Below are 16827 nucleotides of genomic sequence, written 5' to 3'. Positions count from 1 at the left end.
AGCAGTGCCTGGGAACAGGTTTGCTGCGGCCAGGCGAATGAACCTTGCCTCACAAACGTTGCTGGAGCCTGGCTGTTACCTGGGAGGCGAGTTGTGAGTTTTGTATGGACCTTGCCCGAGCCTGACGGAAGCCTGGAGCAGATAGCGGGCTATGGGGTGGGGTTAGCTCATAGCCAGCTGAATCCTGTTACAAGGGGCCTGATGAGTAGGGTGGGGTGGCTGAAGGTGTGGTGTGCTTAGGGGCGTGACTGGGGCGTGACAACTGTATAATAGGCACTGGGAGAAAACCACTCCCAGTGCTAACTTTGTTTCAATGTGTGAGCTCAATAAAACACTTGATGGTTTGGCGTTCCTGTTTTCCTGGCTTGTCAGCCTAGTTCAAAGAGGACGTTTAACACTAGAGCGCACTCTATCCACTTTCTTGGAGTGTTTAGACATCTCACACATACATATAAACAGGTTTGGAAATTACTGAAACAATGGAATTTAACTCTTACTGAGATGATTTTTATATAAGAAAGCATAACTGAAATTTCCAATTGTTTTTTAGTGTATGATCTATCTTGGAGAGTACATTGCTCAGAAGCAACTGTATGACAAAGAACAGCAGCACATGGTACACTGTGGAAAAGACCAGCTGGGGGAGCTTTTGGGCTGTCAGAGTTTCTCTGTAAAAGAACCAAGGTAGGAAATCTCCGTCATACCCATGGAATAAGATTCTGCAATTTTTATTATCTAAAGCAAAGAGTTGTCTTTTATTTTGAATAGATACAGTGAATTCTGCCCTTGATGTCTAGCATACAAATCAGCTGTTCTGTGCTATTACACAGGACATTGGCGGCAGTGGAGCTGGCGGAGTCAATTCTTAAACATTTACTAGCATACCACTGCCTACAACCAGTTTGGTTTATTAACTTCATCTTGGTTAATAGCATTAATATTTTTGGTGAACTTGGTTACTATAATACTATACTTACTCTCTATTGTTCTTATTTGCATGATTAGTTACATTCCTTTATTACTTTTTTTTCTAAACGAATAAATGAAGAAGAAAATTTGTGCTTGAATTTCTAACCGTATCTCCTATTGTCTGCATATATATTATATGTGAATGCTGCATATTCCAGTCTTTTTTTTTTACCTGATCAGTATATTTAACTATACCAGAATGGAAGCAAATGAGCATGGTAGTATCCATGTGCAGTACTAACAGGCAAATAATGCTCTTGTTTAGCCAATTACTCTCTCCTCCCACGCTGATGCAAACTTAAGGCCATGCTTTTGTCATGGGACTTAATTGCACAAGTATAGTACTTGCATACTTAAGTCCTGTGAACTTAGTCCTAACAATGCAGTAGAGAGGTTTGGGATGGAATTACATAGAAGCAAAAAATTCACAGATTGGGTCTTGAATACTTCCCTATTCCTATATCCATATGAAGCAGAATGAGTAAATTATGTAAATTATGTAAATTAATAAATGGGATATTTTATTTCAGTCTAGCAGTGCCATTGTTCTTGCATGTTATTTCCTGTTAAAAATAATTCAAATAGTAAACTAGAAATTTAGCCTTACCCTCTTAACTTCTGTCTTGATTTTGTATTTGCATGTAGTTTTTCTAAACAATTTCATAACTTGAAACCTGAAACTCTTAGGTTTACTGAAATTGTACCTGTGCATGGAATTGGCTTATTCTTAGAGAGCCCTGGTGCTATGGTGGTTAGAATACAGTATTACAGGCTAAATCTACCCACAGCATGGAGTTCAATCCGGATGGGATTCAAGGTTGACTCAGCATTCCATCCTTCTGAAGTTGATAAAATGAAGTCCCACATTGTTGGTGTCAATATGCTGATGTTATAAACCAGAGGTCCCCAACCTTTTGGGCACCAGGGACCGGTTCCATGGAGAGAGGTTTTTCCGTGGACTGGAGGGGGCATGGTTTTGTATGCTGCCTGCATCCCATGGATGGGGCTTTGCTTGTCTGTGCGGGCCAGTTGCTGGCATGCTGCGGCCCGGTACCGGTCCATGGACCGGGGGTTGGGGACCCCTGTTATAAACCATTCAGAGAGTGCCGTAAGGCACTATGGGGTCATATATAAGTGTAAGTGCTATTGCTATTCTGTGGATGGAAATTTTAGCAAGCCTCCCAGCTTTATATCTGATACTCATCATTCTGTCAAGTGGTTTAACCAAATAGTCCATTTCTGAAGGCTAGAGGTTTTTTTCTTTAAAAAGTATGTTGGTACAGGTATATTTGGCATGCTTAATTTTATACGGGTATAGTAAGTCCCTCTCTTGACAGAATGAGAATTCATTGTGTGAATTGGGTTTATGATAAACTTTCCTGCAGAGTCTTTGTGCCAGCAATGACTATGGCTATGATTTAATGGTAGGGTAAGAACTGTCATCAGAGAACTGATAACTGTTCTGAGAAAAAAGTTTAAACATGATTTTTTAAAAATTGACTTGACTTGAAATTAGGCAATATTTATTCCTATCCCCTCTCTAAATGCCTCGGATATAGATTGCTTTTCTTATAAATCATATATGCTGTATCGTGATTTTGGATAGCTCATTAGTATTCTATCTTGCATAATATTTGAATTAAGTATTCTTAAAGTGTGGGGGCACAGCAGTTAAGACACAGAGCTTGTGTTACTGGGAGGTTGGCAGTTCGAGACCCAAGTACTGTGTGACAGGATGAGATCCTGTTTCTGCCCCAGCTCCTGCCAACCTAGCAGTTTGAAAGCAGGCAAATGCAAATAGATAAATACGTACCATTTGAGTGGGAAGAAAAGAGTGTTCCGTGTGCCTCAGTTATAGCCATGTTGGCCACATGACCATAGAAGCATCTTTGTATAATGCTGGCTCCCTCAGCTAGGAAAGGGAGATGAGCACCCAGTCCCTAGAGTCAGACATGACTGGAAACCTTTACCTTTTTAAAAATTATTCTTTATGTAATTATGTTCTTTATACAATTACGTTCTCCGCTCATTATTCATTATTTTTCCACAGCCTTGTTTATGATATGCTGAGAAGGAATGTGACTCTTACCACTACTACAGGTAGGTTTCTTTCAAATTCATTCAATTTGTAAAATTAATCTTGGTAAGTAAACACATGTGAAAGCATTTGCTTGAGATGAATTGCTCTGAGGATTGGGAATACTGGGATTCTGCTAACAAAAAAGGGTAATATATTGACATATATTGAAATAAAACTAGATTAGGGTCACCATTATGATGTCAATGGTTATCAGTTTGCCTGTAGACACATCCTGTGCTGGTCTCCAGGCTTTCTACCTATACGGCTTTATCCTTTGTCCAAGTCCTTTTGAGATGCAGAAAATGGGTTTGTGAACATGCATAATGTTTTCCTGGTGAAGGAAACAAAAGCTATTTTTTTATTTTATTTTGCTTGTATTATTTTCAAGCTGTTTATTGAATTATGGTAGCATTGTATTTGTTACACTGTCAGAGAGTTAGTCTGGGTGATCTTTAGGTACATTCCTGTGTTGTGATTTTATGAGAACATTAAATGCACTTTTGCATATAAATATACTGTTGGCTTTTTTTAGGCATGTTCCAGACCTGCCATTGTGGGAATGGAGCATTCTGGAGAAGTACAGAATATTTCTGTTTCTTCTTTGAACTACATCAATGTGGTTATTCCGAGGGTAGTGTGACAGTTATACTGAAGTTAATAGTTTCAATCACAAACAGTTGCTGTTCAGTTCAGACAAAATCAGCGCTGAACTTTGACCAGAACCCCACCCCTGACTTTGGGCATTTGTCAAACAAACTGCATTTTTGGCCATAAACTGGCATTTTTATTTAGTTTTCAATAAAACCAGCCCATATCATGGGTTCACTTAATGACTATGGTGTTTGCTTAACAACCGCTGCAAAAAAGGTGGTAAAATGGTCACATGACTGATCTGCTTTACAACCCTCGTAAGTTATGTCCTGAGCAGGTTCAATTGCGATAGTAACTCAAGGACTACCTGTACACCTAGAATAACTAAAAGAAATAGAATGTATGCACAAATCTTGATTTTAGCAAGATTTCTTAACCTTTCTTTAGTTAGAATTGATTAATTTACCACTAGTCTGATTTGAGTAGATAATCTCTGTTATGAGGGGTCCTTGGTGCTCTCTGAGCTTGCTTGTTTACTTGCAGACGTTTCATTACCCTAACTAGGTAACATCATCAGTGCTAAGACGTCATCAGTGCTAGGGTAATGAAATGTCTGCAAGTAAACAACAAGCTCAGAGAGCATCAAGGACCCCTCATTTCAACCCTGAGCTACAAATATTCATAATCTCTGTTAACATGTCCACTGTTGTGGACTGTTGTGGGTGTCAAACAGGAATTCAGGTAGTCCTCACTTACTAAACACAATTGGGACTGGCAACTCTTTCAGTAAGTGTGGTAGTTGCTAAGCAAAAAAAATCATATCATTAGACTGGATGTCACTTTGGTCATTAAGCAAGACATATGACTATGACTTGTGATTTCATATCTTCATTCTCCATTGATTCTGTTTGTTGGAAACTGGTTGTGAACCTCAAAATGGTGGCTGTGCAACTTTGTGACAGCCATATATGCAAGAATTGATCGAAAGCTGTGTTTTTCTCAACTGTTGTAACTTTGAACAGTCACTAAACAAGGCAGTTGGTAAGTGAGGACTACCTGTATTGCTGTCCTTGCTCTGTAGAAATTAGTATAATATTAAATATAGTGGATTGCATGTTTATTTATTTGTGATTATTTGATTGGCTGTTAGAATACAGGTAGTACTTGAGCTACGAATGTAATGGAGCCTGCCCATTCCATTCGTAGGAGTGAATTGCATACCTTGAAGGTGATCACTCTCTGCTTTCACCCACGCATTTGCTAATTGAATGCACAGGAATGCACATGAGGTATCTCAGGGTGGGGAAGTCCATGGGGGAGCCCAGTGATGGAACAGGCCACCTGCTTGAGACCACCCAAGGCCTCTTCCGACCCACGGAGATACCTCATGCTCCCCACAGTTGCTTTCTCCCCCCATCCTGCTGCCCTGGGTCACTTACCTTGCAAAGATCTAGCAAACTGTCTTCTCTGCAGCCTCTCAGCTGCACAAGATCACCATGCTCAGAAGCTTCCAGCCTCCGCGCAAAATATTTGCAAGCTGACAGGAGGCTTTGGGCCAGCGAAATCGCTGCCTCAAAGTGTCCGCTCAGCTTGCAAACACTTTGGGAGCCAAGACTGAAAGCTTCTTGGCGCCGTCATCTCACGTGACTTCAGGCTGCAAGATCACGGTATCCAGAAGCTTCCAGTCTCCATGCAAAATGTTTGTAAAGTGACGGGAGGTTTTGCGTGACTTCATCTCGCGAGATGATGGCGCCCAGAAGCTTCCAATCTTAGCACCCGAAGTGTTTGCAAGCTGAGCAGATGCTTTGAGGAGCGATTTTGCTGACCCAAAGACTTCAGTCAGCTTGAAAACATTTTGCACGGAGACTGAAAGCTTCTGGGCATCACCATCTTGAGACCTGAAATCACATGAGATGACAGCACCTAGAAGCTTCAGTCTCGGCGTGAAAAGCATTTCCAAGCTGTCTGGACTCTGGGAGTGGCGCAATCAGCGTGCAAATGCTTTTTGCACCGGGAGTGAAATGTTCTGGTGGGGGGGGGGAGTGATCTCATGTGACTTCAGGTACCCATTTCTGCAAAAGCGGATGGGTGCCTGAAGTTGGCGAGATCACAGCCCCGAGATCACAGCCCCCAGAGCCTTTCACTCTCAGCGTGGAAAGCACTTCCAAGCTGACTCTCTCTCAAAGGCAAAGAAACCGCAGCAGAGAGGAGACAGATCTTTGCAAGATGAGTCTGGCCGGCAGCATCAGAATGGGGAAGCAGTTGTGGAGGAGCAGGGGGGGGAATAGGGCGAATGTTGCAGAGCCTCTGCGGTCATTCGTAAGGGCGAATAACTGCCGTGATGTTGCAACATTCCTAATTTCCGGACTTGTTCGTAAACCCGGGGGGGGGGGGCGTTTATCATGTAACTTCGAACATATGCTAAGTGAACGTTCATAACTCAGGGATTACCTGTATGTGATTTAACATAAATTTAAAAGCTAAAAATGAAATAAACTTTATTTTGACATCATAGAAGATTGACATACAAAATTCAAAACTGAACTGCATAGCAAAATAAAATGCAGCATTGTATCCAAAGATGCTTTCCTAAAGCAGTCAGGACAATCATGCATCAACTTTTAATTAGGAAGCATATATGAGCAATTAGTCAACTAGTTTTGCTTTGTGCATGATACAATTGCTCTTAGTGCAAGCTTCATATATACATAGTATATATCTGGATGCAGAAGTACGATTTATGTTGCCCTTCACAGACACTTCAAAAAACAAGCCACCAATGAAGATCTCCGATCTATATAAAAAGAAGTAACTATTGTAAATAGCTCTTTATTCTCAGGTTAAGGGTCATCCTAATTCTTGCGGAGGTACTTCTATCTGGCTCAAACTGAATTCTTGTGTGCATTTTCAGTATATGTTGCAGAAGATTCTTTTAGTGCAGACGTGTCACACTCGCAACGTCACATGACGTCGAGCAACATCTCGGAACTTTTTCCCCGTTGCTGGCAATGGGGTGGGCGCGGTTTCCTGGTGACACATCCGGCCCATGGGCCGGCAGTTTGACACCCCTGTTTTAGTGTGATCCTTTTTTGTTTTTGATCTGATCCCAGTGTTGTTTTGAGAATCATTTTGAGATGAATATAATCACAAAGTTAAAACAAGGTGTGCACACCTTTATTCCCCTTCTAGGCAATAGAGCAGAGAGCCTATTTTTATGTTTCAGGAGGGGGTTGCTAGCAGTGGATGACATTAGAGCTGTAAGTGATCGAGGCTATCTCCCTCCTCTCTTTGCCCCAGTTGGTATAGGGGGAAAGAGGCAGATAATTCTCATGAGATACTTGAATTGGTTGTTTTTACAGAGTTTCCAAATTTAGTTTGAAGGTTGCATTATGTCTGCTGCTGAATGGTTAGGGAATGTAACTCTTTAAAAATTTCTGGCTTTTTATCATTTTTCATGACACACGTGAAAAGTATGCAACTTCAAAATTGAATTGGCATCTAGCTAGTTCTTTGTCATGGTGAGAAAGGCTATCATAGAACCCATAACAATATTGAGAGGCAAATAGACATGATGTTAGTAACATTATTGCATCTTTAAAAAATCATAGCTAGAATATCTATGGAGCTTCTCAATCATCCAGGTTGTGGTTGTCCCAAAGGTGCTTTTCAAAAGACAACTGGACTTTCTTGGTTTTTTTTTTTTACTTGAAAACGTTTAGTTTCTTGGATGAGAAGTGAAACATTTTCAAGGAAAAAAACCCAAAAGTCCAGTTGCCTTTTGAAAAGCACCTTTTGAAAAGTTGTCTCAGGGTTATACCAAGTTTATAGCAAGAGCCTTCACTTCAAGGTCCCTGCTATTTACATCTAACATATCTTCATATAGATAAGGATGGCACATTATACTGCCACCAATGGGCACTTCCTAATATTGCAAATAGCAGGGATGGTAGAGTTTCTCATTGGGCTAAAAGTGCACTGACCATGTTCTAATCCAGATCTAGCTGTGCACTGGCTTTTCTTTTAAAAATGGCAATAGGACAAATATATCTATTATGGTTGTTATTCTAGTGCTAGAACCTAATTAGGTTTTGAGGGATACAGAGTTGGATTTATCAGGTCCATTCTCCATGTGTGAGTGAGCTACAAAATGGAACAATGTTGGGTGAGAAATTTTGAACCATTTCAAGCCCATACTTGAAGAATGTGGTATGCTTGCTTGACAAGGGCTCCCGCTGTATTGTGAGAATGGTTATTACCGGGGAGGGTTTTTTCTTTCTTTACCTGCTGTCTAGATGCTGCACAGACACTTGCTTTCACAAAGGATCAGAGCGAGGATAATCCAAGTCAAGATCAGCTGAAGGTAAACCCATTGCTGGGTGGTTTCTTTTATCGTACAGAGTGCCCCTTCTCTGTACCTGTGCAAAGTGGATTTCTAGAACTTCTGACTTGCTTGCCGGTGAGTTTTTGCCTTCCTCAGAAGTTCTTGGGACTCCACTGAGCAGGGACAGAGTTCTCATTCTCTGTTCTCTACCTACAGAGTTCCATTCTCTGAACATGTTCTCTGGGATGTAGCATTTCTTTTCCTTAGTCATGCCAGCTTTCACTGTTATATTCCTGGGTGGGAGTTTTCTTTTATCCGGGACTGATGTATTACTTCATGAAAACTCTTAATACCTGAAAACCTTAGAAGAGTCAAGATGGTTTCTCATGCTGTTGTTGAATTAGTATTGTCCATTTCAAGAGAAGGCTACCTAATTTGATACAGAGATAATAGGCTTGATAGCATTCCATTGCAGCTTTTTGGAAACATCCTATTTTAGCTGTATTGTAATGTGTTCTGTGTATGTTTGTGTGCGTGTGCACAGGCACACACAAGTTCAGGGATAGGCAACCTGGCATCTTTCAAAAGTTTTGGGCTACAACTCCCATGAGAGTCGTAGTGGGAGACTTATAAAACTGTCAGATTGCATATCTGCATCTATTTGATCTTTAACAAATGTCTTGATCAGTTAATAAATGCAATTTTTGTTTAGTCAATTAAGTCTTATTTTACTATAACTTTGGTGGTATTCCAACTGTATGTGATTGTTGCTATTAAGCTGGTGACTAAGAAAGGAAGTGTTACATCCCTGTTCTTCTGTCATAGATCTTAGCTAATAGTTATTTTTCCTTTTTCCTTTAAGCAGAATAATACAGAGAGCAGTTACAGCACTGAACAGAAAGAACATGAAGGTGATGTATCTTCATTAACAGCCTTAAAACGTACATGCAAGGAGAAAGAAGGTAAATATGGTCTCTCAATTAGACATGATTACATTGCTTTGACTATTGGATACATTAGTTATATAGTAGATTTTGTAGAATATATACATACTGATACTATGTTGTTTTTGTTGAAAGTGAGTCCTATGTGGTTTTTCTTTTTACTAGTATTTCTTCTTAATACAATTAGATATTCCGAAGTATTTTTAAGAAAACATTTTTATTTCTCTCCCATGTGAATATACAAATTAGGTATTGTTCAAGTAGTCAGTTTAGTTTGTGAAAATTGCACATATAAATAGCTTAAAAATAGCTTCCTTTTTCATATTTATTATTAATTTCTTACAACTCTTATTTGTAATTTTTCAAATTAGTCTTAAACTCTGTCATTAAATATTTTACAATATACAAATAGAGGTGAACATAAAAGTTTTTTGTTTGTAATGTGTGTTGAGGGAATAGAAATATTTACAGGTAGTCCTTCATTTACAGCAATTTGTTTAATGATGGTTCTAAGTTACAACGCCTCAGAAAAAGTGATTTATGACCTTACAATTACCACCATCATATCAGGTCTTGATCAAGTGATCACAATTCAGATACTTGTGGATGGACTTGCATTTATGACTGGTTGGAGCATCCTGTGGTCACATGATCACCATGTGCAACTTTCCCAGACAGGTTCTGACAAGAAATGTCAATTGGGAAAGCTGGGTTAGTTTAGTGCTAAAAACAGNTGATTTATGACCTTACAATTACCACCATCATATCAGGTCTTGATCAAGTGATCACAATTCAGATACTTGTGGATGGACTTGCATTTATGACTGGTTGGAGCATCCTGTGGTCACATGATCACCATGTGCAACTTTCCCAGACAGGTTCTGACAAGAAATGTCAATTGGGAAAGCTGGGTTAGTTTAGTGCTAAAAACAGTCATGAAATCGCATCCAATGATGTGATGACTTGCTTTACAACCACACCAACTTAAGGCAAAAACTTTGGCCCCAAAATTATGATTTCGCATTGAGGACTACTTGTAATTCACACAGATAAGTATACAGTACATTGATATAGATGTTAGAGTAAGTTGTATGCCTGTGGGCAGGTTTGTCAGTTTATTTCACAAACATTTTCACTTTTGCAGATGGAGTAGTAATAGATAATGTTTCAAAAGAACAAACCGCCTTGGATTTGTTGGTTGAAGAATGGGATGTAGCTGGCCTTCCATGGTGGTTTTTAGGCAATCTGAGAAACAATTACAAGTCCAGAAGTAATGATTCAACAGATATACATACAAATAAGGTAAATATTAGCAAACAATATGATATGTATGCATAAACCTGTATATCTTAGCCTGATTTCATTAAATTAATTAAATTTATTCATTAAATTAGTTCATTAATTAAATTCATTGTTTAAATTCATTAAATTAAAAGGATTTTTAACTCATTCTCATATGGTCTTTGACATTTTTGTTTGCTATGTTGAAGCTGAAAAATTATATGCTTAATGATCATGGAAGCTTGCCTCAGACTAAACAAATACCAGCACATCATAGATAACCTCAACGAGCAACTGGAATAAACCATGACCACAGAACACACAAAAATGCTGACAATCCACCATCAAAACATATTTCTGAGACAAACTGAAAAAAAGGAAAAGAAAACTCTAAACCATACTACTCAAGCTAAACCCCAGAAGCAAAGAAGTACTTGAAAACGAATGGGTAGTCAACATGTCCACCCACCACAGAACACAGTATCCACCAGAAAGACCTCAACTATAACATAGCTGATGCTAATCAGAATTCTTTGCAGAAGCAGCATTTTAGGTCACAGAGACCCAAGAAAATGTAAGGCAGACCATCATACCACAGATCAGAAGAACAGAGAATCATAAATAGCTTAAAGCATTGGACAGAGCAGCTCTCAAAACCTAAAGAAGAACCAAACCATCCTCCTCCTCCTCCTAGCAGACAAAGACTGAGCCACAGTTATTGTGGACAGATCATAATATATACAACACAAAAAACCTACATCCCAATAAATACCAACCCAATACAGAAACCAGACCACCTGAGCAGGAGAGCTCTTAACAACTTAATTAAGGAAGATCAAATAATAAAAGAAGAATAGCGGCAGATCAAAATCAGTGGACCCCTCCTCCCATACTTCGGTGGATTCCCCAAAATACACAGACCCAATATACCTCTTTATCCAATTATATCTTTACTAGAGTCCCCAACATACAACATAGCCAAATAACTTACAAAAAAGCTTGAACATCTCACAGAAGAGAGCGAATATTTTATCAACTTCCCCTTACAGTGCCTCCAGAAAATCAAAGACCTAAAAGTAGAAGAAAATGAAATAATGGTTTCATTCAATATCACAGTACTCTTTACATCCATAGACACAAAACTAGTGAAATAATCCATAGCAGCAGTACTATACAACACACCCAATCTAACCAAATATACTAAGTTTGAAATACCCCGAGGCATGGCTCTCACCAACTTTTGCTTCACGACCTATTTGTTTGATAGACAAATATACCAATAAATCAGAGGAACACACATGGGATCATGGCGTGGGGTACTTGTATGGGCTGGTGTTATTACAGATGAACTAGTTGGACCCTTATCTGGTTGAAGATGGACTCAATCAGCTCCCAAACCTACTGCCAGTTTTTAGAAGACACTTTCTTCAAGCAGTGTTACAGGAAAAAGTCTGCATCTTTTAAGAAGACCATGATTTTTATGCAGGGCAATGCTCCATCGCATGCATTGAAGTAATCAACTGCGTGGCTAGCCAGTAAAGGCCTTAAAGATGAAAGACCTAAACCCTATTGAGAACTTGTGGGCCCTTCTTAAATGGGAGATTTATGGTGAAGGAAAACAGTACAACTCTCTGAACAGCTTCTCTAGGAGGTTGTGGTTGCTGCTACACAAAACAGTGATTGTCAATAGATCAAGAAACTGACAGACTTCATGAATGGAAGGCTTATGACTGTTATTGAAAAGAAGGGTGGCTCTTATTGGTCACTGTTGTTTTTTTTTTAAATGTCAGAAATATTTATTTGTACATTTTGAGTTGTTTATTATTTTCACTTTAACAGATGCAAATAAACGAGTGAGATGGGCAAATTTTCATTTTTTATTTAGTTGCATAATAATTCTGCACACTAATGGTTGCTCAATAATTGTGCACAGATAGATATTCCCCTAAGAAAGCCGAAACCTCACTTCTACTTTCTTAAATATTCAGGTTTGAGGTTTAAAATTTTGGATTGACCGAGAACACTGTAGTTGTTCAATAAGAAAATTAATCCTCCAAAATACAACTTGTCTAATAATTGTGCACACAGTGTAGCTTTATGGGTACAAAGATTATTGCTCTCAGATTTGTTATGAGCTTCTCTTCCGGTTCTTCAAAAATCCTTTGAAATATGTCAAGTGCCATACCTTTATTTGTCATTTGCAAATTTCCCTGTTCATTTTTCTACCTGGAACTTTGGTCCCTGGTAGTGGTCCCATTTCTATATTCAAGTTCCATTATTACTTTCTTTGTTTTCAGCTTTCCTACCATGTTAGATTCTAGAAGTTGGTCAGTTTTTAGATTTTTAATTTAAAAATACCTAATAACTTAAAATTTAAAAATATGAATATTGGGTTTTTTACATGTAGTAAATGTATTCATTTGTATCCTGCCTTTATTATTTTTACAAATAAATCAAGCCAGTGAACATTTCCAACACATTTTCCTCCTATTTTCCACAACAACCTTGTGTGGTGAGTTGGGCTGAGAGAAAATGACTGTCCCAAGGTCACCCATCTGACTTTCATTGCTAAGATGGGAATGGAATTCACAATCTCTGGCTTTCTAGCCTGTAGACCAGATTATTATTAGTGGATATAATTAATATTAATATATAATTGATATTAATTAGTATATCACATTAATTTTTTTTCAAAAGGATGACATAGAAATAAATGTAAAAACTTTCCTGCTGTAGGATGTCTGACATTTGTCTGACATTTAAGAAAATAAGAAAGAATTCCAGAAAGTGAAGTTGTGGAAATAGTGCAGAATAATGGGTACAAAAGTAGGGGTTTGGGAAGCCATCGGTATTAAATTAAAGAGAGGACTGCTGACTGCTCTTGGATTCTACCATATCACGTAAGCTTTGGGAAGGATGATGGAAGACCAGTTCTTTTTTCTCATTACAATAATGAGACTGTCTTTTCCTTTGAAAAAATGAAGCTATTTAAAGCACCTAGGCTCTAGAATATTTGTTGCATATGTACGTGTTTCTATTTAATTAAGTCTTTCCTGAGGTTATTGTATAATTTATATTATAACTTTTGTTTAATTGGATGTTAAATAAAATTTTTCAGCACACATTGCTGAAGCAGTGTTATTGAAAAGTGCAAGTTATTTTTTACCTAGCTGCCTGTGGCTATAAAGGGAAGCTTTGTGAGGCCATAGTTTATAGTTACCTTCATAAAGTCAAATAAATAGCAAGTCTAAAAATCTTCAAAGTGTATTTCTTCATTCTTGTATAGGATGTGGATACCGCTGTTGTTTCAGATACTACAGATGACTTGTGGTTCCTCAATGAAGCCACTTCAGATAACTTCAGTGTCACAGTCCCATCAAAAATAGTTGATTGTGTACAAGTTAATGAAGAAAGAAAAGAGGATAATACAGTAGTAAGTCCCAATAATGGGAAGATATTTGTTAAATGAGTATAAAATTGTATTTCTTTATTTGTTTATTTGATCCCATCTTTATTATTCTTAATTAATTCAAGGCGGCAAATGTATCCCACATAGCTTCCTTCTACTTTTCCCACAACAACCCTGTGAGGTGAATTGGCCTGAGAGTGAGTGACCGGCCCAAGATCATCCAGCTGACTTTCATGGTTAAGGCAGAACTAGAACTCATAGTCTCCAGCTTTTTAGCCTGGTGCCTTGACCACTAGACCAAACTGGACTAACAATTGCATTATTACTTATATTATTGTCATAATCTAATTGAAAAAATAAAACAATTTTTATTTATGATAAATTAAACATTAGGAACTATTGATTCATGTAGATTTTGATCTAAAGCATTGACCAGTGTAATGCTTTTGCACTTACTTTGCTAGCATTGACCAGTGTAATGCTTTTGCACTTACTTTGCTAATATGGCAGTATGTCCCTTTTCTGATTTATATATTATATTTATTATAGATGAGTGAAACAGTATCTTCTGATGACCTTGAAGATTCTCAGTTTTTAAGTGATGACACAGATACTGATGTTCCCTCCGAGGTATGTTTTCTAGATTTAGTGTATTTGATTATAATGTTTATGGTTACACACTTAGTATAATTTGTTTAAACAGCTTTTCAGTAGTTAAGAAGTAGAACCCAACTGTTCTCATTACGGTTGTTTTTTATTGGACAATCTGAAGTAATGAAAAGTAACTATCTTGTCTAATTGACATAAAGAAATTCAGGGTAATCGTTCAGTCATGTTATGCTTATTTTAATTTTTCAATGTTCTGCATCATTCTTCCATTTCATTGATCAAGGGGTCTGATATTCAGGTAGTCTTCAAATTATGGCAGTTCGTTTAATGACTGTTTGAAGTTACAATGGTGCTGAAAAAAAATGACTTAGGAATGGTTCTCGCACTTACAACCACAGTGTAAATGGTCACGTGATTAAAATTCAGGCACTTGGCAACCAGTATGTATTTACAGAATTCCAGTGTCCTGGGGTCATGTGATCACTATTTGCAACCTTCCCAGGGGTCAATGGGAGAAGCTGGATTCACTAAACAACTACAGTGATTCACTTAACGACTGTGGCAAAAAGGCCATAAAATCAGCTGTAAACCATTTAACTCCTTAGTGATGGAAGTTCTGGGCCCATTTATGGTTATAAGTGAGGACTACCCATACCCAGCTTTTTGAGCTCATGTTTCTGAGGCTTCAGTTTTCAACAAGTACCTGAAATGTTGGAGTACACAAACTAATCATTTTAGAAAGTTTTTTTTAATAGTCACTTTATGTTAGCACTTTCTATATTTCAGAGATGGAACTGAAATGTTCTAGAGCTGAGAGAAGTTGGTGGAAATGCTTCCTATTTTGCTCATTGTGCATCCCCATAGCAGCACTTCTTTATTATGCTTAGTTCTCTCCTGACTACTATTGCTTTAACAATGATCTGGATAGTGTGCCTTGCTTTAGAAGAAAAGATAATGCCGGTGAAAAAACTTAATATCCTAGCTGTTTTTCCCCCCCACACAATTATCTTTTGCTGGCATATTAGAAGTAAATTAGGTGAATGGAAGGAGGGGCTGGAGAAAGGGGCTGGGGTGTAAGGACGAGAAAGCAGAAACATTTACTTTTATATTTCTCCCCATGGTCTGATTAGCAAAGGGCTTGGAAGGCATGTCTATTAAGTAGATCTGTATGAGGCTTTAACATCATTCTTGTAGAGTGCTCATCAGTGACTCCTCATCAGTGAACTAAAGTATTAGGTACGGTTCACAGGCTTTGTTTCTGATCCCAATAGTTTTCAACATTTTGATTAATGGATTGAATAAATAGATGGAAGGAAAACAGACAGGAACATGACATAAAGCTGGTTAGACTATCTCAGGCCTGTACCACATATGGTCCCGAGAGTGCATGCAGCTTGCCAAACAGCTTTGTGCAGCTTGTCACTTTTTCTAAAAAAAAAAAATAGCAGATCCAATCATTTTTTTAAAAAAATAGCTTATCCAATGCTACCAACTGTTGCTGTCACCAGGAAGATCTGCAGGTTTTCACAGCCACAGCCACTCTGAAACACATACTGCTAAGTGCCTCTGGCAGCCTCATGGACATTGCAAGCTCCTTTGCTGCCACCCTGGTGTTTGCTTCTGAAAGCTGATTGACATAGCAGCAATTCCTTATGGGCCATAATTTTAAAGATATTAATCTGATCCTTTCCCTTTAGAAATTCTACAGGCTGGACTAGCTAATATTTTAAAAGATATAAACACAATCCAAAATTAACTTGATAGGCTGTTTTCCTAGTGAAAATAACATAATGAAATTCAACATTATATAATGGATATGAAATATCTTATACTACCATAGTGTAATTCCACTGAAACTAGTTTTTTGCTATTATACCTTGAGTGTTTATCTGCCTATATTTCATTACCTACACTTGATTCTGTGGCAGATGTGTTTATTTAGGAGCCCAGGTAGCGCAGTGGTTAGAATATAGTACTGCAAGCCAACTCTATCCACAGCCTGGAGTTCGATCTTGACAGGCTCATAGTTGACTCAGCCTTCCATCCTTCCTAATTCGGTAAAATGAGGACCTAGGTTGTTGAGGGCAATATGCTAACATTGTAAACTGCCCAGAGAGTGCTGTAAAGCACTATGGGGTGGTATATATGTCTAAATACTATTACTATTACTGTTATTTATTTATGCATTCATTCAGCTTAAAGGTTGCCAGACTTTTACTCTAGTGGCTAGTAATTAAAAAGTAAAAAATAAGAATCAGACCACAAAAGAAAAGAACCCATCCAACAAGAGGCTCAGCCATCATCATACCCCAAGGCCTGGGAGAATACCTGGCTTTCAGTAGGTCCTGAACATCATCAGGGTGGAAGTCATCCAGTTCTTGGAGTGTGTGTGTGTGTGTGTGTGTGTGTGTGAGAGAGAGAGAGAGAGAGAGAGAGGGAGCCAGGTACTGAAGCAGATGGTACACTTCTTGGGTCCTGTTAGTTGACACTGCTTAATTGATGGGACTGGGAGTGCGCCTACTCTCACTTGATGGAAAAATTACCGGAGACAAGTTCTATGTAGTGTGTTGATGCAGGAAAGGTGCATTGGTACAGTAGGTGTACTTCTTTAGTAAATATAGGA

The 16827-nt window shown here is 38.3% G+C and overlaps 1 protein-coding gene across 5 annotated transcripts in view; it reads left to right on the top strand.

Moving 5' to 3' along the window:
- Window positions 1-16827, top strand: part of MDM4 (MDM4 regulator of p53) — a 34222-nt gene that overhangs the window by 15173 nt on the left and 2222 nt on the right. For 2 of the 5 annotated variants that reach the window (XM_015832156.1, XM_015832154.1), the window contains exons 4-10: window positions 551-684; window positions 3020-3069; window positions 7933-8000; window positions 8824-8923; window positions 10050-10207; window positions 13473-13619; window positions 14145-14225. In XM_015832156.1, the coding sequence (XP_015687642.1) occupies window positions 551-684; window positions 3020-3069; window positions 7933-8000; window positions 8824-8923; window positions 10050-10207; window positions 13473-13619; window positions 14145-14225 (738 nt within the window). Of the gene's footprint in view, window positions 1-550; window positions 685-3019; window positions 3070-7932; window positions 8001-8823; window positions 8924-10049; window positions 10208-13472; window positions 13620-14144; window positions 14226-16827 lie in introns of those variants that run through there. The other 3 variants (XM_015832155.1, XR_001549405.1, XM_015832157.1) reach the window with 3 other exon arrangements.

This window comes from Protobothrops mucrosquamatus, unplaced genomic scaffold (genome assembly GCF_001527695.2).
Source record: "Protobothrops mucrosquamatus isolate PMUCROS unplaced genomic scaffold, P.Mucros_1.0 scaffold_310, whole genome shotgun sequence".
Lineage (NCBI taxonomy): Eukaryota > Metazoa > Chordata > Lepidosauria > Squamata > Viperidae > Protobothrops > Protobothrops mucrosquamatus.
Note: the sequence above shows the minus strand (reverse complement) of the source record. Positions and strands in the feature narration are given on the sequence as shown.